Raw genomic sequence first — 23,269 nt, forward strand, 5'->3', positions numbered from 1 at the left:
ACATGTGTTGTACATAAATTGCCAGTGGCTCCTGTGCTACAAGTCTTAAGCATGCTTATATTTTAATAGTCAGAATATGCCTTACATTAGTGCAGAACAAACTAATGGAGAGGATTTTTAGGGATTTATGAGCAATTGGAGAAGCACAGTTTGATTAGGCTTGACTTTGTGAGAAGCAGGTCATTCCTCATGGGCTTGAATGATTTTGAAGAACTAAAACTAAACTGATGATGGTAGAGCACTGAATGTGGTGTAGATGCATTTTACTAAGGTTCCCCATGGAAAGCTCTCCAGAAAGACATGAGATCCAGGTTAACTTGGCAGCAAGGACTTGGAAGTAGTTAACCCACAGAAGCTAAAGGATAGCAGTAGAGGGTGCGCATTCTGTCTTAAAGTTTTGACTAGTGGTGTTCTACAGGGATACCTGCTCTGTGATTTTTATGAAGAACTTGGATAAGGAAGTGAAAAGGCTGGTTAGCAAGCTTGCAGGTGACATGAAGCTTGAGGATCGTTCTGATTAGGGTTGTTGTAGGTTATAGAATGTAGAACAATAGCTGACAGAGGTCAATTCAGAAAGGTTGAACTTAAAGGTAGAGTAATGGCAGGATTCTTAGCATTGTTAAACAGGGGAACCTTGGGGCCCACTGTCCGTATATATAAGGTTGTTAAGAACACATATGGTGTTACCCTTCATTAGTCAGAGGATTGAGTTTCAGAGTCGCAAGGTAATATTACAGCTCCATTAAACTCTGGTTAGACCACACTTGGAATATTGTGCTCAGTTGTGGCTACCCCATTACAGGAAGGATGTGGAAGCTTTAGAGAAGGTGCAGAGATTTACCAGGAAACTGCCTGGATTACAGAAACAAATGCAAAATGCTGGAGGAGTTCAGGCGGTCAGACAGCATCTATGAAAATTAATAAACAATCACATTTTTCGGGACGAGGCACTTTATTAGGACAGGAAATGAAGGGGGAAGAAGCCAGAATAAGGTGATGGGGGAACAGAAAAGAGTACAAGCTAAACGGTGGTTGGTGAAGCCAAGTGGATGGGGGAGGGGAATGAAGTAAGAAGCTAGGTGGAAAAGGTAAAGGGTTGGCGGAGGAGGAATCTGATTGGAGAGAAAAGAGGGCAACAGAAAAAGAGGAAAGGGGTATTGATACAATCATGGAAAAAAATCAGCAGTTATATATATTTAATTTGGAGTCTGAGGAGATTTGGTATGCCACCAAAAACTCGAGCAAATTTCTACAGGCATACCATGAAGAACATTCTAACTGGTTGCATCTGTTTAGTCTGGATGAGCCTCTGCACAGGATCAGAAAAAACTGCAGAGTGTTGAAAACTCAGCCAGCACCATCATGAGCACTATTATATGGCTACTATTTGAGGGCATCTTCAAGTAGTGATGCCTCAAAAAGGCAGCATCCATCATTAAGGACTCCTACCACTGAGGACATGCTCTCTTCTCATTATTACTACAGAGAGGTATAAGAGCCTGAAGGCATACAATGAACTTCGATCCCTCCGCCGTCAGATTTCTGAATGGATAATGAACCCATGAACACTATCTCACTACTTTTGCACTAATTTTTAAATTACAAGGTTATGAGCTATATAGTGGGGAAATTAGATTGATCATGGAGTACGTTAAAAGGTCAGTAAAGCATTGTAGGCCGAAGTGCCCTTACTGTTGTTTGTTCTGTATGTCCTACATTAAGGCAACTGACATAATTCCAGTCATGAAAAGCTGCCAAAGGCATGTTTGATAAACACCAAATGTATTACCAGATGTTTGAATGGAGCACCAAATAAAACCCTATGGCTCAGCATGAAATGTCAATTAATAACACTTGTCAGGTGATAAGCAGCAGGTCCATTTGTGTTGTGACATAATCGACAATTTGTACCATACATTGTGGAATGAATTGTGCTTTGTAAGCATATATTCAATGGTACCGATTGATGTTGCAAATTTAGCTGGTCCATTTATCTGCATGCTCCTTTCAAAACCATTATCACTAGCAAGAACCCCAGGGAAAGCTTTGTCCTTGAGATTCCATCCCAACATTACTGGAATGGCTTATCTTGGACTGTAAAGCTATAAGCCTAGCAGAAGACCAAGGGGAAAACTTAGTATAGATATTACATTAGAATGTTGTCACTGAATTAAAGGCACAGCAGTAAAGTTATAGGAAATCAAATGCAAGCTAGGTTAAAACAAATACAAGCAGCAGGACCCTGAGAATGAACATGCACTTCCAAGGTCTTAAGTAATGTAACAAAACTTGGGTTTCAGTGAAAGCAATGCATCAGATGATTAGAAAGCAGGCTATGAAGTGCAGGGTTAGAGAAGACACCATAAATAAAGAACAGTTGATGATGGAAAGATACCAGTGTTTTGGGATACAATCTTTAAACTTCAAGAGGTCAGAAAAAAATCTAAAGGAAATAAATTACAATTCACACAATTCTTTTTAAATATTTTTTTAAATATTGCCAGCAATGTAGGAAGTCATCTATTTTGTGGAATGGCAAGCTTCACAACCATTCTAAATTTATGAGATTCTATTTCAAAACCAATAAGATGATCTGTTAAGTCAGCCACATCAAAATGCTACTAGATGAAAAAGGATCATGGAACAAAATGAAGCAAATTATGATGAATCTGAAACGTAAGCAAACACTCACCTTATCAGGCATCTGTGGAGAGAATAGATGTGCTAATTATTTAAAGTAAATCCCAGGCTGCACCCATTAGATATGAGCAACAGGGAAAGACACTATTCAAGAATAGAAAAGAATAATTCATCAAGAACGGAAGAGCAGAGGTAGGAAGATCAGAGATATTCAGAGGTAGAGAACACTTTAGTATCTTTTAGGCAATGCTGACAAGCAAATCTTAAAATTTTAAAACAAAGCACACTTCAATGGTTCATATAGTCAAGAGAGACAGACAGCCTACCTCATTAAGATTAGGTGGTTTAGCCCCCTACCCAAGCTCTGAACTCTTGCCTCAAATTACTCCCCAGCCATTAATATCCATCTGCGTTACAAACCATCCATAACACAAACAGACCAAGCAGTGCACTGCTGCAGAACTGAATGTGCGAGACTGAAGTGGCTTGTGACAGCCATAAAGATCTTTTGAAATTTGGCCCATGCAGCTGTACATATCAATTGACTAATTACCCTACAATAATTTCAAAACCGCATGACCTCTTCCCACATATCTGCAAGCACTCTATCTTCCTGTCCTTTATTCACTGCTCTCTCAATCCTAGTTTCCTCTTAAGTACACACTTTGCCTCAAACAACCCATGGTAGCAAGTCACACAATGTGACTCTGGTAAACAAACAGAACAGACCAGCACAGCAACAGCACTTTAGTTTACAGTCCTTCTTTAAGTATTTAGCCACTAACCATTCATATAAATGAGTTTCATAATCAGGAATTTTGAGCAATTTAACTGAGAATTATTTGTGAATCACATGCTTCCCCCCCCCCCCCAGTAGAGCCCACAAGATGGGAAATTGTAAAGCATGAAAAACGAAAAATTCAAAAACTGAAGTGTCAGCAGTACAAAAGTATTCATCCCCCTTTGTTCAGCACTTAGTTGAGCCACCTCTCACAGCTACGACAGCCAGTCCTTTTTGGATAAGTGTGTTAGCTTTGCACTACATGATGGAGCAAGATTTGTCTCTTCTTCCTTGCAAAATTGCTCAGCTGAGCAAGGTTATTTGGGGAGTGGCAATGAACTGACAACTTGAGTCTTGCCAGAAATGTCCAATTAGGTTAAGGTAAGAACTGACTGGGCCACTCAAAGACATCAAATTTCTTCCTTTGAAGCCACTCTATGGTTGCACTGACAGCGTGCTTTGAGTCATTGTCCATTTTAAGTTTTCTGGCAGAGGCTAGCAGGTTTTTAATCTGGGATATATCTGTATTTAGCAGCATTCATCTTCCCATCAATCCTGACCAAATTTCCAGTCTCTGATGCTGAAAAGCATCCCCAAAGCATGATGCCAACTCCATGTTACTTGGCCGATGTACAGTATTAGATTCACGCCACTCGTTCCTTTTAGTATTGAGGCCAAAAAAGTTCTATTTTAGTTCCATCTGACCACAAGACATTCTTCCTTTTTGTGCAAGGGCTTATGGAACCATAAACTTAATTTCCAGTTGCAGCCACCAACTTCTGCAGCCCACTCAAAAGTGACTGTTGGCTTCATAGTAGCCCTTATTCTCCAGCAACTAAGTTCAAAGGGGCAGCCTGACCGGGAAAGTACAGTCATTTGTGTAAAAGTAGGAAAAATGATGCCCAGCCACACTAAGCTCTGAATACATTCAGTGCCTTTGAGATTACCTTGTACCCTTTCCCTAGATTTGTGCTTCTCCATTATCATTTCCCTAACTAATATTGAATGCTCTTTTGTCTTTGTTTTGGCTTGATCTGTTGAAAATCTACCTTTGGACCTTACAGAGAGAGGGGATATTCTTAAGAATTCACTGAAAACAGATGATTCTCCAATTTTCCACATCAATAAATAGGGTGAGTTGGTAAGGCAATAGTATATTTTCACCTGAAGAAAGCTAGCAGAGTAATTACAAAAAGGGAGGAATACCTTTTCAGCCTCACAATTTTGCTTAAGTTTTAGTAAACTGTTGACAGGTTTAGGAATTTTACTTTTGATTTGACATGATGCAATGTTTTGTAGATTAGCACAAAAAAAAACTAATAATATAATTTGCTTACAATACATCTGCTTACACAGGACCTGCACACCCAGCATACTCACATGGCTAAGGAATCTTAAATGTTGCTAATGTATCTGCTTCTATCACCTCACTGGCTAGCATATTATTCCAGGGGAATGTGATAAATTTAAACTTGTTCGCCTTAAATCTGTACCCTTTAGTATTTAACCTTTTAAGCTATAGGAGCAAAATTAGGCTATTCAGCCCAACAAGTCTGCTCCACCATTCATGGCTGAATTATTTTTCCTCCCAAACCCATTCTCCTGCCTTTCCTACATAACCTTTGACACCCTGACTAATTCAGAACCTACCAGCCTCTGCTTTTACACTTGGAAAAAGATAATTTTTAATCAGGACGTCCTTCTACCTGACACTCCAAAGAAAACAATTCGTGTTTTTCAATTTCTTCTTAAAGCCAATAAACTCTAATCTAGAAAACATCCTGCTAAATCTCTTCTACACTTTCCCCAAAGCCTCTGAATCCTTCTTATACTGTGGTGACCAGAACTGCACCCAAGAATGCAAACATGTCCTAAAGTTTTAAACATTACAACGTAACTTTTCAACTTCTAGTCAATGACACAACCATTGTATGTCACAATGCCTTGCCACCTATTTCGTTGTGTTGTCATTTTAAGGGAGCTATGAAATACACCCCTAGATCTCTAAGTCAATGTTTTTAAGTATCCTAACATTTTCTGTAAACTTTTTTCTTGGACTTTACCTCCTAAAATGCATACCTCATGTGTCTGGTTTAAATTCCACTTCTTGCTTGTATGCCTAAAATTTCAAATGAGCAATATCCTACTGCATCTTTTAGCAACTTTCCTTACTATCCACAACTCTACCATCACACCTCAATATTCAAATTGACTTTCTGGTGAACCTTAATGCAGTTGCTGAATCACTTTCACATTTTATCTATTCTATATGAGCCATTATATTAATGTGGATTCCAAGAAAGGAAACTCTTCTTTGTTGTAAGAAATTAGCTTCTTACAAGCTGAAAACCACCTGTGCAGCCTCATACTTAAATCTCAGCTCCCATTCCTGGTGTAGGCAAAGCTCATGGAAGATTTAAGGTCAGCCAGTGAAAACTGTTGTAGACACCACTTTTACTGTATCTTTTGTCTTACAATAGCTTGGATGTGAAGCAAAGTCACAACAATTCATTCCACACGTGCTGCCATTGCAAAGTAAACTCTCAACATAAAAATTACCTTCAGATCTTGGCTCTTTTTTTTAAATAAACACAATCAACTAAGATCTACTGTTTGAAAGCGGAAAATCACTTTTTAAAATTTAGGGTTTTACACAGAATTGGAAGCCACTGGTTGGAGGAAATTTCGAGGAGATAGCCGAAAATGGTCAGGCATCTGCAATGAAAATGAATGTGGAGCAATGGATGCAAGTGCCAGTACATTAAAAATCTGTACAACCTTAACACTGAAAATGTTGCAATGATCAGTAAAGACAGACAATTAAGAGCTCTCTGCATTTCAGAGGCATGAAACATCTTAAGTTGCACTTGCAACTTGAAACCTGCAACTTCGACAGTCAAAAAAAGACAAGGGCAATATTCACACAAGAGCATATTCACCTAGATCTGGAGGTCTAAATCCTGCAACGCCTGATCCAATAGCATTACAGTATTATGGGAGCATGTTGATTGAGGGATCCCAGAGGTTCAAAATTTCTGCTTCGGGGAAGGATGCTAAGGTGCCATTCAACTCAGGACCAAAGCTTTAAAATAATTCCTTGGCAATGAATGAACATTAGTTTCCAAAATAAATGTTCTCTGCCTCCAGAAATAACTAGACATCTAGTGGAGGTCTACTCCTAATTTCCTAGCTGTTAATGTCTCTTGATATTTCAGTAAAGATATTTACTATTAAAATAGGTTAATTATGAAAACTAATGTTTTATCATTCAGTTAATTGGAAGGATCTAAACAAATTATTATACTCCCACCCTGATCCCCATTACAGCAGTTGTCTCTATGAACAGAATTGCTGAAAAATGCCAAATCCAATCTGTTAGATTTTCAACATCAATTTTCAACAATCAAGGACTTTAAAATAGCCCTCAGAAGTTACTAACATACACTGTAGCACAGTACTATTTCCCACTATTTTGCTCCTGCAGCAAAACTATACAATCTATCCATTCAAAGGACTGAATATCAATTTACATTTTTCATTTATTTTTATGTTAAATTTGGCAAATATTTTCTAAAAAGTAGGTTCAGGCTACTGACCAATCACACTTCTAAATGAAACTTGTCATGGTTTGATTACTATCCTGGAATTTAACAATTGAAAATAACTTGATGTGGATATTACTCATGAATGCTTGGAGATCTAAACTTGTTAATCTCTTGACTAAAATTCAGTCAACTGCATAAAATAACTAACCATGACAATCAGTAAAACGTGCCAAAATATTTGAATATTTGCTGATTTCTGGTGGCCTAAAAAAGTATTACACTTTGAAAGTGTGAAAAGGCACAGACAGCTTCTGAAAGAATGCTAACTAGTGTTGTGGGTTCTTCAGTATATTATAGTTCAAAGGATTCCAGTGATTGAGAAATAGAAAGTATCTTACTGCAACATTGCCTTCAAAAGATCTTAGTCTATTAGATCCCAGATTTTATTCAATTATGATTATGCTCATCTTTTTAAATATGGCTTGAGATAGTTGATGTATTGGTTTTAAATTTCAAATGCTTTATCACTTGAACAACAGTGCATTAATATTGCAAAAAAGAAAATTAATTTGTTAAAAGCAGGGGATAAAATGTGGGAAACTAAACATTGGAAAAATATCAGTAACTGTCATTGACAACAAAGAGGAGCACTTTGTAAATTTCAACATAAATCAGGTATTGGCTTCCTGTGAAAAAATCATGTTTGCCCAGGTTATTGAGAGCTCTCTTAAGTAATACGCTGTGAATAATAGAGAAATGGTAAATGACATTGCTAAAGGGCTTCAAAGTGTAATGCAGAAAAGCTGCTGTAGAGGATATACATTTTTCCTGGCTGACAGGAAATAGTTAGCCTAAGTCTCTGTTCCACAAAATTTAATGAATTCTGTATCACATGATTAGTAGTAGGGCTTCAATTTCTTATATAAATGACTTTGATGGTGCTTGCTTGATTTGGCAATAAGATTGGTGGGAATGGAAGTTGTGAAAAAACCATACAGAAGCCAAGGTAAGAATTTTTCTTACACAATATTCCAGACTTGGTGATCTTCACAGTCAATTACTTGGCCAAAATCAACAGTTGATCCATCAAGTTTGGCAGTATCATAATTATATAATTTAACGTGTAAGAAATTAATATTTTGCCCTCTTAATTAGCTTGCATATCAACCAGCTGAAGAAATCAAGTGGAATTCTCCTTCAAATTTCTCATTTATGACTAATTTAGTTAGCTGTCTCTTCATTACAAGTGAGAAGGACAAGTTTAGTCAAGATGTTTTACCAATATATAACAAACAAGTGAGGGCAATATTTTCAGTAATGCATAATTGCAAAACATACATTTCAAACAGCAAATAGAAATGCATGAAAAAAGGATATGCTATTCTATGAGTTCACATATTGTACAGCTTTCACATTCAAAAACCTTAAGTGCTCAAGGTAGTCATCAATTATGGCTCTGAACTTCAATAATGAGGCAATGTATAATAGCACAAAGGAATGCCTTCCAAGTTATCCCTGCTGCTCTTTCATGAGCAGTCTCAAAACACTTCAGGGTTACTTGATTAAAGTGAAGTGTATAGAATCTAACTGGTGAAGCAGATCTCAAGACCAACTACATGCAGTATAACGTAAGCTCTAAAATCCAGCAAGGCTCACTACCAGAATCCCCAATAATAGTGAGCAATAAGTTAAGTACATTTCTTTGCCTTTTCACTGACTGGGCAAGAACTTCACAAACAAACTGAAGTTTGTCAGCAGTACTGAAGGTTGGGCAGAATACTGATTCCAAGAGAACACCTAGTGAGGTAAATACCCCCCCCCCCCCACCCCCATGCAACTTTCTTTTACAGAACAAAATATTCTCATCACCGCCAAATTTTACTTTCTGGGTTACTAATTAAGCATGCACCTGAAGCTCATCAGCTTGGGAAGGCCGTCCACCTAAGAGGGGAAAACTGATTTTAAACCTCCACTGCCTTGCGCCTAATACCCACTCATGGGAAAGGCTTCAGGAGTAAACCCTGAGGACAAATCTGGAGCTGGAGTCCCTAAGGCAGTCCGACATGGTCTTCAACCTCGTTCTGGCAACTCCTGTGATGACACTGGTGCCAAGATGTATCGGCCCTTGCCCTTCCTTTGGACAACATCGGTGGTGTGGAGAGGGGAGACGCTGCATGGGCAACAGCCGATCTTCCATACACCTTGCCCAGGCCTGTACCCTGGAGAAGACTTTCCAGGCACAGATCCATGGTCTCATGAGACTAACAGATGCCATACATGCACCTAAGAATGCACATGTGCAGCCCCAATCATATTTTCCATTAAATATTAATTTTTAAATTCAGGCCAACTTATTGGCTATCAGTCAAAGGAAATTGGGTATTTCATAATGTCAGAGTGATGACAAATAGCTCGATAAAAAGCCAAACTTATAAAATTATCCATAGATGCTGCCTGGTCTGCTGAATTCCTCCAGCATCTTGTGTGTGTTGCTTCAGTACTCAAATCCTTTATCATCCTCATTTCATGGTAAAACTGGTTTCACCTTCAGAGTCCTTTTCCCTTCTTGACAACTGCCAATAGCTTCTCCCTGCTTTTCATCTCATCCCAATGTAATAGCGTCCTGATTTCCTTATACGTTCAAAAAACTTTATCAAGGCAGATCAGCATTATTTCCCTTGGCTACGAGATGTTAACAAGTACCGCATTTTTAACATTCTAGGGTAGAGGTGTTTCCTTTCTATCAGCTGGACAAAAATATTCTATCAATAATAGCAACATTTGTCAACCGATCATATTAACTACAAAGGGTGCAAATTGATGTAACTGACCATGCAGTCACAAATTGGTACTCACTTTCATATGATGACAAATTACTCTACGGGAAAGTTAGGATGTTCTCATATTTAAATAACACTTAAGATTGGGGTATTATGATTTCACAAGTGAGAGAGTAACTTCTCTGTAGTAATGTGTATACCACACGTGCATTTAAGTTGGAGACCAGATTGTCTGGCCATTCAAAGGGCTTTTCAAAGATATTTAAACATGCTGAGGACAAAGCAATTAGTTACAGGTCAAAATTTGATTCCTGTCAACATCCAAAATCCATTACAACAACAGAAAACATCTTTCACCCATGACCCAGCATTACTGTATTTTTTTTATATACACATTTCAAATGATTTCCTCCCCCCCCCACCCCACTATTGCTCCCCAAATTTTCACTCATCAAGAAATACTTACAGCTTGGTTGGGCAAGTTGTCCGTCTTCAATTCCCGGTGGTTGGAATACTGGATGTATATGGGCTGATTGCGGAGGTGTGGAGTGACTGTAGTGTAATAGTTCACCATAGTAACGGCTGCTTCTTCTGAAGCCATTTCAAGGAAAGCCTGCAGCAGCAGGGAGTGGGAGTGAGAAGCACAAGTAAAAATATTAACTTGCAAAATAATATGATTAAAAGAAATAGAATGATTAAGACCACGGATCAAGGTAGTTTATCTCCACATAAATAGAATATTTCAGTCATTTCCAATTAAGAAACACTAATTTATATACTACATATTATAATGTATTTTCCATGACTATTTGGTACCCCTGACTTAAAATGAGCTATTCCAGTGTATGTTATCATTCAAATTGGGCAGATAATGCAAGGAAAATGTCATTACTTTTATCACCAACAGAAACAAGAGGTTTACAGCAGCAGCCCTAGCAAAGAGTACAATTAAAATTATTAAGAGTGTTGCTTTAAAATATCTCCTGCATTGGTGCAGAATGTTATGACAAGATAAATAAAAACATTCAATTAGAAATATAAATTCCTTGTCAACTTCTTATCAAATTGGTGACTAAACTTTAAAACTACAATTCTTTTTAAGTTTTACATGAAAATACTGCAAGACCATAAAATATTAAATACATTTAGAAAAATAATTAAATAAATACATGCCCGCACCTACCTGACTTTTGCTTTTCAGCATCAACAGATTAGTGACTTTGCCAAATGGTATACCTAATGAAAGGACCTCTGTTTCTGAAACATCATTTGGAATTTTACGAATATGAAGAACACGAGAAGGAGGATTGGGAGATCCGTCTCCTTTAAACTTTTTTGTGTTGTTTCCATTAGCTTGAGAAAAGAAAAAAAATGATTATTCCATTGAGTTTCTCTGGTAGCTTCTGTAATTTTGCAAATGCTTTTATATGTCTCTATAGTTTTAGTTCAATCACACAGCCTTTTATTTGCATTAAAATGCATAATTTTTTAAACATATTTTGATTCCAATATACACAAATTCAAATGATCAAAACATCTAGGTTAGGACAAATATGGACTGAAACTTGTTCATATTTCTTATCAGTGGAAGACAGACCTGAAATTCCTTACAATATCTTGTAGGCCCAAGCCCAAAAGACAACAGATGCTTCCTAAAAGAAGTCTTAGAAACTTTAAGAAACAAAAGATTTAATTTTGGCACACAAAATTTTCAGGACTAGAGACTAATCAAACAGATTGCTCTTGAGGCTACATCTTACATTCAAGCAAGTTTAACGAGAGGAAATGGAAGAAACCAACTAACAATTTGAATACAAATGACATGCAAAAAGGCAAATATTTCTTACTGAGCTACATTGGTTTCCATGTAACTGCAGGTTGGCAGATGACCAGGGCTGTTGCAGAATTCAGGATCATCTTAAAACTTATGGATGGCACAACAAAAGCCAGGATTGCACTGGAAAAGTCTACTCTAGAATCAAGCTCAAGTCTAAGTATCAATCAATAATACGTGAATACCTGTTTATTTTTTGTGATGTAATATATAATTGATGTAAAAAATTATACTGTACTAATCTTAGTCAAACATTTGTTGTATTTGTCATACTGTCAAGACATAGTCTTGACCAACTTGTTTCATCATTTTAATATTCAAATCAGTTTCCCATTTTTGTCTTGACTTATGAATTACTTGTTTAATTGCCTGTTTTTGAATCAAACTATACATACAAGAAATAATTTTTTTGATTTTTCCTTCATGAATTAAAGTTTCTATTTCATTAGGTTTCGGCAATAACATTGTTTGACACAGTTTATCTCTTAAATAAGCCCTTAATTGGAAATAACAACAGAGTTTTATTTGATATTTTGTATCTATTCTTTAATTGATCGAATGACAATATACCTCCTTTAAAACAGTCTCCTATATATCTAATCCCTAAATAAACAGATTAAACCCAAATTTATCTGATCAATGTTTTCGATGTAATCAAGAAATTGGTACTTTTTTACACTCTACTTGGCCTTGTTTTAAAATTCAACCTTCTTGGACAAATTTAAGAGTTTTACTGGAACAAATTATTGGAACACAACTTCCACACAACCCAATATTATTCTTACTAGGTGATATTGAAGGGATAAAATCGAAACCCAAATTGAACAAATATCAGAAAGAATTCATAAAAATTGCATTGGCAGTAGCCAAAAAGGCTATTGCAGTTACTTGGAAATCGGATTTATACTTAAGTATAGATTGTTGGAAGAATTAAATTTTCAGCTGCATTCCACTTGAAAAAGTTACTTATAATTTAAGAAATAAATATATTTTTGAAAATTTGGCGCCCTTATTTACAAAAGATAGGATTAAATATGAGATGCTCCGAAGATAAAATTATTGGTCATCCGGGGGAAAAAAATAAATATATATATGTTAAAGCTATTTTGAACCCCAAGGAGCATGTGGGGATCTTCTGATATCCGGGCACTCTTTTTCTTTTTTCCCCTCTTTTTCATATATATAGGGATGTTGGGGGGGGGAGGGCCGATATATTATTTTCTTCTATTCTGTAACCTACTTGAAAATTCAATATTAAAAAAATAAATAAAAATACATGAATACCCAAGAATAAAGCCAAATGAAAGGGTCAAGGTGTGAAACATGGCACCAACAGTTATGCACAGTATAAGAAAGCAAGTACATAAGCCATCAGTTAAATGCAGTTAAACACAATTCAGCTTGTCCTCTGACAAACACACTGGGGGGGGGGGGGGGGGGGCACCAATCCCAGCTTCCCACACTGCTCCCAACACTCTGGTGGAGTGCACCAACTCCCAACGCCTCTTCTTAAGGGGTGGCTATAAACAGGTGACACCACAGTTTGAGGCCTGATCCTCATTACGACCAGGAATCCTGTAAATTCCCACTTTAAAGTGATTGGTATGTGGATGTATCTTTAGAAGCCAAGAGCCTTACAACAAACGTTCAAACAGAGGGTACATTCCAAAGAACCATAGAACACTACAGCACAGTACAGGCCCTTTAGCCCTCCATGTTGTGCCGATCCATATAATCCTTAAAAGTACTAAACCCACACTACCCCATAACCCTCCATTTTTCTTTCACCCATGTGCCTGTCCAAGAGGCTCTTAAATACCCCTAATGTTTTCGCCTCCACCACCATCCCTGTGGCAAGTCATTCCAGGCACTCACAACCCTCTGTGTAAAAAACTTACCCCTGATGTCTCCCCTAAACTTCCCTCAATTTTGTACTTATGCCCTCTGGTGTTTGCTATTGATGCCCTGGGAAATAGGTACTGACTATCCACCCTATCTATGCCTCTCATAATCTGTAGACCTCTATCAAATCCCTTCTCGTTCTTCTACGCTCCAAAGAGAAAAGTCCCAGCTCTGCTAACCTTGCTTCATATGACTTGTTCTCCAATCCAGGCAACATCCTGGTAAAACACCTCTGCACCCTCTCCATAGCTTCCACATCCTTCCTATAATGAGGTTACCAGAATTGAACACAATACTCTAAGTGCGGTCTCACCAGAGATTTGTAGAGTTTCCTTTCACTGTTTCAGTATACAATTTCTAAATCCAGAATTTTGCTTTAACTTTCCACAATATCCATGCAGATGACTTGTTTTCTATTCATGGTGGTCTCAAATAAGTACACGTTCTAAATTAATGACTAACATGACATTCTTAAGCTTTTCTATAGTGTATTTTGTATCCATGGGGTATATGTATTGAAGGAAAGTTTTGTATTCTAATATTCCATGACAAATAGCAACCTTTTATATCTCTCCTTCATAGATCATTTTATCTGCCACATTAACAAAGTGCAGTCTGCATGTGCCATTCATCTGTTAGGATGCAGAATTGCTTTAAAATAAATGCAGTATTTAAGTACTGCAAGTAATGCAGATGAGGTCAATAACAGCTTTGTTGATTGTTACTAAAGAAGGCTTTCCTTAATGGATTTGAACCCACTGTAGCCAAAGCTCAGTTTCAAGTCACTATAGGAAACACTTCCTGTGTAACATTAGCTCCCAAAAATTTAGTCACAACTACTATACATATATCAACATACCTTATAACTGGTTTACAAAACACAGTTAATCTTCAATGAAGAATTTACCTCATTAGTGCCACACACTGCAATTTTGTGATTAAGACCACAAAATAGTCTTAACATCTTCCAAATGTTATTTCGCTAGTGTCCATCCCTTAAACACTAAACCTAAATATTAGGAATTTAAGTTCCCCACCTTCAGTTTCTATTGGACCATTAGCGCAATCCTCAGAACTCACAGGTAATTGTCTATCTCATTCACTAGCATGTTTTTTTTTCTAAATTGTGAAAATGTTACAACTTTTAAACCTTTGTGATAAGGATTCACCAGTCTGCTTTGTATACTCTTTTGTGTCAAGCACAAGGTTGGTAAATAAGTATCTCTTCGCACCTTCAATGCATCATAGTACTTTCCTGAATGTGAAGTTGTGTTGCTGAAATCTACAGTAGTGATTTACTGCAAATGGAAAGCTGTCAAATGTAGTTAGCTTATGTTATCTTCAATGGAATTTAGCATTGCCTCTAATATAGTGCATATAAAAAGTATTCACTCCTTTTTGGAAATTTTCATGTTTTATTGTTTTACAACATTGAATCACAGTAGATTTAATTTGGCTTTTTGCTGACGCTGATCAACAGAAAATTTGTCATCTAATTAGAAATATATAAGACAAAATAATTGATTGCATAAGTATTCTCCCCCTTTAATATGACACACCAAATCATCACTGATGCAGCCAATTGGTTTTAGAAGCCACATAATTAATTAAATGGAGATCACCTGTGTGCAGACAAGGTGCTTCAATGGACTGCAGTAAAAATACACCCGTGTCTGGAAGGTCCATCTGCTGGTGAGTCAGTATCCTGGCTAAAACTACACCATGAAGGCAAAAGAACACTCCAAGCAACTCTGCAGAAGGTTATTGAAAAGCACAAGTCTAAAGATGGATATAAGAAAATTTCTAATTCACTGAATATCCCTTGGAATACAATTAAGTCAATCAAGAAATGGAAAGAATATGGCACAGCTGTAAATCTGCCTAGAGCAGGCTGTTCTCAAATACTGAGTGACCATGCAAGAGGGGAACTAATGAAGGAGGCCACCCAAGAGACCCATGACAACTCCGGAGGAGTGAGATGGCAGACACAGAGAAACCTACTGTTGAAAAAAAATTTCACAAGAAATCTTGGCTTGAATTTGCCACAAGGCACATGGGAGACTCAGAAGTCAATTGGAAGAAGGTTCTATGATCTGATAAAACCAAAACTGAGCTTTTTGGCCATCAGACTAAATGCTATGTTTGGCATAAGCCAAACACCGCACATCAAAAACACACTATTCCTACCATGAAGCATGGAGATGGCTGCATCATGTTGTGGGATAATTCAGTGCAGCAGGCACTGGAAGGGTAGAGGGTAAAATGAATGCAACAAAGTACGGGGAATTCATGGAGGAAAACCTGATACAGTCCGCAAGAGAACTGTGACTTGGGAGAAGATCTGTTTCCTAGAAAGACAATGACCACAAGCACAAAGCCAAAGCTACACAGGAATGGCTTAAAAACAACAAAATTAGTATCCTAGAGTGACCAAGTCAAGAGTCCAGACCTCAATCCAATTGAGAATTTGTGGCTGGACTTGAAAAGGACTGTTCACTCACAATCCCTATATAATCTGACAGAGCTTGAGCAGTTTTGTATGGAGAAAAATTGCAGTGTCTAGATGTGCAAAGCTGATAGAGACCTATCCACACAGACTCAAAGCTGTAATTGCTGCCAAAGGTGCAGCTACTAAATACTGACTTGAAGGGGGTGAGTAATTAACCAAAGAATTATTTTGTTTTTAATAATTACAATAAATTTGCACCAATTTGTAAAAACTTGTTTTCACTTTGACACGAAAGATTCTTGTTCTGTTGATCAGTGTTAAATAAGCCAAATTAAATCCACTGTGACTCAATGTTCAAAAAAATAAAACATGAAAACTTCTGGGGGCAGGGGTGGTAGTGAATAATTTTTAAAGGTACTGCATATTATCCAATAATACTGCCAAATTACTGACAACCCTTCTTGTACCATTGGGAAGTCCCAATGAATGATGGCCAATAAAAGCATACCAAGCCATTATTTTTCCTGCTGTTTTTAATCTTTTCTCTTCTTGAGAACTGGTGTTAGAAGACTACAATCAGGACAATATTCAGCAACCTATTGCCAAAAAACCACTCTAAAAGCAAATAAATACTTAGACCACACAACCATATTCTCCTCCTCTGACCTCTTATCACTTTCCAAGTCTCCTGAAAGACTTCTCACCATTAGTACCTGATCCCTAAACACACTCAACACGCACAGCCTTCTAGTTGGCCCATTCATTGGAGTCAGTACAAGCCAGTCACACTTATTCCATCCCTCTATCTAGTAATATAACAAATGCACTTCTGATTCTAGAAAAAGCAACAGTTGAGCTTTACTTATCTTATTATCCTATATGGGGGAATATTTCATTTTAGGTCTCATCAGATCCAACCCTTAAACTTTCCACAGTGCAATGTAAACGTATCATTTTAATATTTACTATCTCTTCCTCTTACCACTCATGACATTAGACATTCCCACTTTTAACCCTCTTCATGTTTAACTACTAATCTCTTGCAATGTTTTTGAGGAAACATTTATGTTGCTCTCAGCCCAAATGTCGACTGTACTTCTTCCTGTAGATGCTGCCTGGCCTACTACGTTCCACCAGCATTTTGTGTGTGTTGCTTGAATTTCCATCATCTGCAGATTTCTTTGTGTTTGCTGATCCACCTGCCTAGTATTTTCCCACATTTTAAGACTGTTATGATATCCAGCCTGAATCAGTCACAATATGAAAAACCCTATTAGTGCATATTAAAGCACTAAAGAATTTGTATTAAAAAAAGTAATACAATGATAATACACACATACTTAGATGCCACAAGTGTTCTTATGGGATCAAAGCTAAAGTTCTTTAGAGAGCATTGTTTCCCAGCTTGAAGGTTTTCTCCAGAACAAAATTCTCCAGGTTACAGCTTCGCTACAAAATTAACTGCTCCCCCTCCCAATCTGAGTCAGCAACTTAATAGCTAAGGGATGTATGAAATGTGAGGAGGATGTTATGAGAATGCAGGGTGACTTGGACAGGTTGGGTGAGTGGGCAGATGCAGTTTAATGTGGATAAATGTGAGGTTATCCACTTTGGCGGCAAGAACCGGAAGGCAGATTACTATCTGAATGGTGTCAAATTAGGAAAAGGGGAAGTACAAGGAGATCTAGGTGTCCTTGTTCATCAGTCACTGAAAGTAAGAATGCAGGTACAGCAGGCAGTGAAGAAAGCTAATGGCATGTTGGCCTTCATAACAAAGGGAGCTGAGCATAGGAGCAAAGAGGTCCTTCTGCAGTTGTACAGGGCCCAGGTGAGACCACAGCTGGAGTACTGTGTGCAGTTTTGGTCTCCAAATTTGAGGAAGGACATTCTTGCTATTGAGAGAGTGCAGCGTAGGTTCACGAGGTTAATTCCTGGGATGGCAGGGCTGTCACATGTTGAAAGATTGGAGCGACTGGGCTTGTATACACTGGAATTTAGAAGGATGAGAGGGGATCTGATTGAAACCAATAAAATTAAGGGATTGGACACGTTAGAGGCAGGAAACATGTTCCTGATGTTGGGAGAGTCCAGAACCAGAGGCCACTGTTTAAGAATAAGGGTTAGGCCCTTTAGAACGGAGTTGAGAAACCTTTCTCACCCAGAGTGTTGTGAATCTGTGGAATGCTCTGCCTCAGAAGGCAGTCAAGGCCAATTCTCCAAATGATTTCAAAAGTTAGATAGAGCTCTTAAAGATAGCAGAGTCAAGGGATATGGGGAGAAGGCAGGAACAGGGTAATGATTGTGGATGATCAGCCATGATCACAGTGAATGGCAGTGCTGGCTCAAAGGGCCGAATGGCCTACTCCTGCACCTATTGTCTATTGGATGAGCATAGTGAAAAGGCATGGTAAACAATAAACAAAATCTACTCTTTTTGGGAATTGAACATTCAGAAAAGTCAACATTTTTAAAGTAAGTCTATGGTGAAACATGTTAAAACTAAATACATGCAATCAATCATACTCACTAACAAGATCATTTATATCATCATAAAATTAGGGTCCAAAAATTTCATGAAGAAACCTGTTTTATTCGGTATATAAACAACGTTTCAATACAGTGTTCATGCTCCCAGGACAGCACATCCTCAACATTTTTATTTCAACCACACCATCTTATTTGCTTTAAGGACACAAATTCCATTTGAAATCCAATCAAGATTAGTTTTCAGCAACAAAATCTGCTGGAGGAATTCAATGCAAGTCAAGAGGTATACATGGGGGATTGTACAGGTTGAAAGCCTGCATCAGAAGTTCAACCCTAATCCTGCACACACCTTGGCACTGCTCCACCAACACAGATGTTGCTCAATCCACTGAATTCCTCCTGCAGATTGTTGCCTAATTTCTAGCGTCCATAGTCTCATGCACCTCTTTTTGAGTCTGATATGTAAAGTGTTGGAACAGACTCTTGGGTAGGCATATGGATGAAAGAAAAAAATGGCGGGCTATCTGGAAGAGGAGGGTTAGATTGATTAATGAGTTGCAAATACCTGCAGCCAAAGTAGAATTGCTCATGGTAGAGGGGCCGTTAACAATACCAGCAGAAAGCAGCTCGTCAGATCCTCTCTGCGAAACAAAAAAAAATCAGTTGATTTGCCAGCATTTGAAAGTTTTTAATTCTTTATTAAAATTCATTGACATACATGTAACATATGGGGAACATTACATAAGCAAATAATTTAAACAATCAACTGGAAAATAACCCTGAACTTAACTGATGATACTTATACCCGATAATGGAACTGAATTTGCATTTTTTTCCCCCTCAATGAATCCCACCACTGGGACAAATTAACACAAGTACTTTGTTTATAATGAGCAATTTTCAAGACGTTTTAGAATTGCCCTGGAGATATAATGACAAGTGTCCCCACAACAAAGCCCAAATTATGAAAAACAAATTGACACTACAACCTATAAAATATGTAAAGACATTGGAATATGATGCACACAGAAAAATTGTAAAGTGTTTACAAAAAAATCATTCCATTTTCTTCAAAATACAAAATATGTGGCAACAATTAGTTGGAAGGTATTAACACACATTCCTAGGCTCTGCACATTCTGGAACAGAAGCAGAAGTGCTGACATATATTGCAACAAAATTTAAGTACAGGAATATTTTGCACATCATCTTAGCACTCCGCTAGCTTACTTGCACGCCTTATTTCATTATTTACAAGATTCACAGACTAACCCAACAATCTGACTTCACTGGCTTCCAATTTCTGTCTTCTCAGAGCATGGTTGTTAAATATAAACATGCAAACTTGACTGCTCAGCCCCATAAACTTGTATTACAATTTAACAACTTAACAGCTAAAGTTTATAACCTAAGTGTGAACTCCCATGGACTAAAGGTACCTTTCAACCCTTGGCTTATCAAATACCCAACTAAATCTGCATTTAAAATATTCCCCAAGTGTCTGCTTCCAGCACCTTTGACACATGGCCCTCAGAATAAATTTCACCTCAACTTAAATAATTTAAACAATGACTATATCTACATTTTGCCCCCACAACCCTTCAAGACAGCCTCAGAACTGTTTCAATCAATGAACTTCACATTCTTAAGCAAAATTATTCTGAATAGCAATGCAGATAAAGTCTGTCCAAAGACCTACAAATGCAATCCTCCAACTCAAATTCTCAAACAACAAGCACCTTGCAAACCTCCCTTTTACTATACTAGTTAGCTGGCTTTGTAATTTGCCCCCCCACATTTCCCCACAAAGTAGTTGAATTTCCAGACCTTTCTCCACAGACAAGTAGCTAGGCTGTTTGTGAAATCAAATTTAGTAACCAACCCTCTGGACAGGTCATTGATGGAAATTATGACTTGTTCAGGCCCAGTATTGTGGATCACCGTTTAGAACACATTGGGCTTCAGATACGCATGGAGTAGCAAGCACCTCTTATGGAAAGATGGGAGAAAATCTTGAATGTCAATGAATGAACTTTCTGAACAGCCTCATGAAATAAGTAAATTTATTATCACCATATACAACCCAAGATTCATTTTCTTGCAGGCATACTCAGTAAATCCAAGAATCCTAACAGATTCAAAAAAGGACCACACCCAACAAGACGAACAAACATCCAAAGAGCAAAATATGCAAATACAAGAGAGAGAAAAAAATCAATATTGAGAGCATGAGATGAAGAGTTCTTGAAAGTGAGTCCATAGGTTGTGGGAACAGTTCGGTGGTGGGTGAAGTGAAGTTGAATGAAGTTATCTCCAGGTTCAAGAGCCTGATGATTGAGGGGAATAACTGTTCCTTAACCTAACAGTGAAAATAGAAGAGCATGACCTAGATGGTGGGGGTCCCTAATGGTGAATGCTACTTTCCTGCGACAGTGCTCCCTCTGTGCAAATGTACTCAATGGAGGGGAGAGCTTACTCTGTGATACACTGGACTATATCCACTACTTCTTGTCGGATCTTCCAATCACGGGCATTGGTGTTTCCATACCAATAATCTGTGATACAGCCAGTCACAATACTTTCCTCCACACATCTACTGAAGTTTGTCAAAGTATTAGATGTCATGATGAATCTTCACAAACTTCTAAAGAAGCAGAGGCACTTGCATGCTGGGCCCTGGACAGATCCTCTAAAACACAGATGAATTTAAAATTGCTGACCCTCTCCACCTTTGATTCCCCAATAAGGACAAGTGGTGCTCCGGCTTCCTCTTCCTGAAATCAAGAATCAGCTGTTTGGTCTTGCTGACACTGAGTGAAAGGGTGTTATTGTGGCACTGCTCAGCCAGATTTTCAATATACTGATTTGTCACCACATTTGTATCAATGATACAAAAACAAAAATTAACACCTATGTTAACTCCAATACAGTGGTGACATACAATAAAAACAAGAAAGTCTTAATCTTAAGTAGTTCATGTAAATGTCATTTACATCGGAACTAATAAATACTAGGTCACGTGGTCCTTCATATCACATTGACTATTCAATGATCATGACTCATCTAAGCTTGGCATAAACTCTACTATTCCTTATAATCTTTAGCTCCCTAACAAAAAGATTTAGCACAATATTAAATACATTAAACTCGAGGAAATCTGCAGATGCTGGAAATTCAAACAACACACACAAAATGCTGGTGGAACACAGGAGGCCAGGCAGCATCTATAAGGAGAAGCACTGTCGATGTTTTGGACTGAGACCCTTAGTCAGGACTAACTGAAAGGAGATACACTAAGAGATTTGCAAGTAGTGGGGGGAGGGGGAAATGCAAAATGATAGAACATAGGAGGGGGTGGGATGAAGCTAAGAGCTGGAAAGGTGATTGGCGAAAGTGATACAGAGCTGAAGAAGGGAAGGATCATGGGACGGGAGGCCTTGGGAGAAAGAAGGGGGGGGGGGGGTGGAGCACCAGAGGGAGATGGAGAACAGGCAGAGTGATAGGCAGAGAGAGAGAAAAAAATGTCAGGGATGGGGTAAGAAGGGGAGGAGGGGCATTAACGGAAATTAGAGAAGTCAATGTTCATGCCATCAGGTTGGAGGCTACCCAGCCGGTATATAAAGTGTTGTTCCTCCAACTTGAGTTTGGATTCATTTTGACAGTAGAGGAGGCCATGGATAGACATATCAGAATTGGAATGGGACGTGGAATTAAAACGTGTGGCCACTGGGAGATCCTGCTTTCTCTGGCAGACCAAGCGTAGGTGTTCAGCAAAACGGTCTCCCAGTCTGCATCGGGTCTCACCAATATATAAAAGGCCACACCGGGAGCACCGGACGCAGTATACCACACCAGCCAACTCACAGGTGAAGTGTCGCCTCACCTGGAAGGACTGTCTGGGGCCCTGAATGGTGGTGAGAGAGGAAGTGTAAGGGCAGGTGTAGCACGTGGATGCTGACGAGTCCATTCTCTCAATGCACGAGATGTTTATTTTTCACTTTATGCAGTGTTTAAATTTTTCATTAACTTCTTTTTATTACATATGCGAAGTCACTTCTCAGAACTTTCTGTGATGTGCAGAGACCTATGCATCACATGGGAGCTTTCCCAGCACCTTGTGAAATTTTCCATTTGTGACATTATGGCAGCACTCAGAAAAAATTTTGCATTTCAGAGATTTTCAGATTATGGAATTTTGGATCAGGGTAACCCAACTTGTATTAGCCTTTTGAGATATGATGTCAACTAAGCCTTTTGAAATGGAGTTACACAGGCAGAAAAAGTATCATCAGGTACTGAACTGTTTATCATTGTATTCCAAAATATTTTCTCTAAATGATAGCCATTTAGCTATCAATTGTCTCCACTGAAGTCATTATGTAATCTATGAACATCCCTACAGAATTCATGGCTTACCCATGCTCACTTGCAGTATTTTTTTTAAAAACACACAGGATTAAAATATACAAGTTGGAGGTGTCATGAAAATGTACACTTAACACTGCAAAATTACTTATCCAAACTCAATCTGCTCAAAAGAAACTTTTACACGAAGTTTTATATGAGCAATAAACCACTGAAATCCAGCACTAAGCAAAAAGATCAAAGAGTTGGACGAATCTATTCTTTATGATTTGTCAGGAAAAACTACTTCACCCTGAGAGTTGTGGATCTATGGAATGCTCTGCCTCAGAAGGCAGTGGAGGCCAATTCTCTGGATGCTTTCAAGAAAGAGTTAAATAGAGCTCTTAAAGACAGCAGAGTCAAGGGATATGGGGAGAAGGCAGGAATGGGGTACTGATTGTGGATGATCAGCCATGATCACAGTGAATGGCGGTGCTGGCACAAAGG

The 23,269-nt window shown here is 38.2% G+C and overlaps 1 protein-coding gene across 5 annotated transcripts in view; it reads right to left on the reverse strand.

The window, feature by feature from the left end:
• Nucleotides 1-23,269, reverse strand: part of ptbp3 (polypyrimidine tract binding protein 3) — an 82,370-nt gene that overhangs the window by 29,189 nt on the left and 29,912 nt on the right. For all 5 annotated transcript variants that reach the window (XM_059974837.1, XM_059974834.1, XM_059974833.1 and 2 more), the window contains 3 exons: nt 18,984-19,059; nt 10,930-11,099; nt 10,213-10,359 (listed from right to left, as the gene is read on the reverse strand). In XM_059974837.1, the coding sequence (XP_059830820.1) occupies nt 10,213-10,359; nt 10,930-11,099; nt 18,984-19,008 (342 nt within the window). In that variant the 5' untranslated portion in view covers nt 19,009-19,059. The remainder of the gene's footprint in view (nt 1-10,212; nt 10,360-10,929; nt 11,100-18,983; nt 19,060-23,269) is intronic.

The sequence above is a fragment of the Hypanus sabinus genome, chromosome 7, assembly GCF_030144855.1.
Source record: "Hypanus sabinus isolate sHypSab1 chromosome 7, sHypSab1.hap1, whole genome shotgun sequence".
NCBI lineage: Eukaryota > Metazoa > Chordata > Chondrichthyes > Myliobatiformes > Dasyatidae > Hypanus > Hypanus sabinus.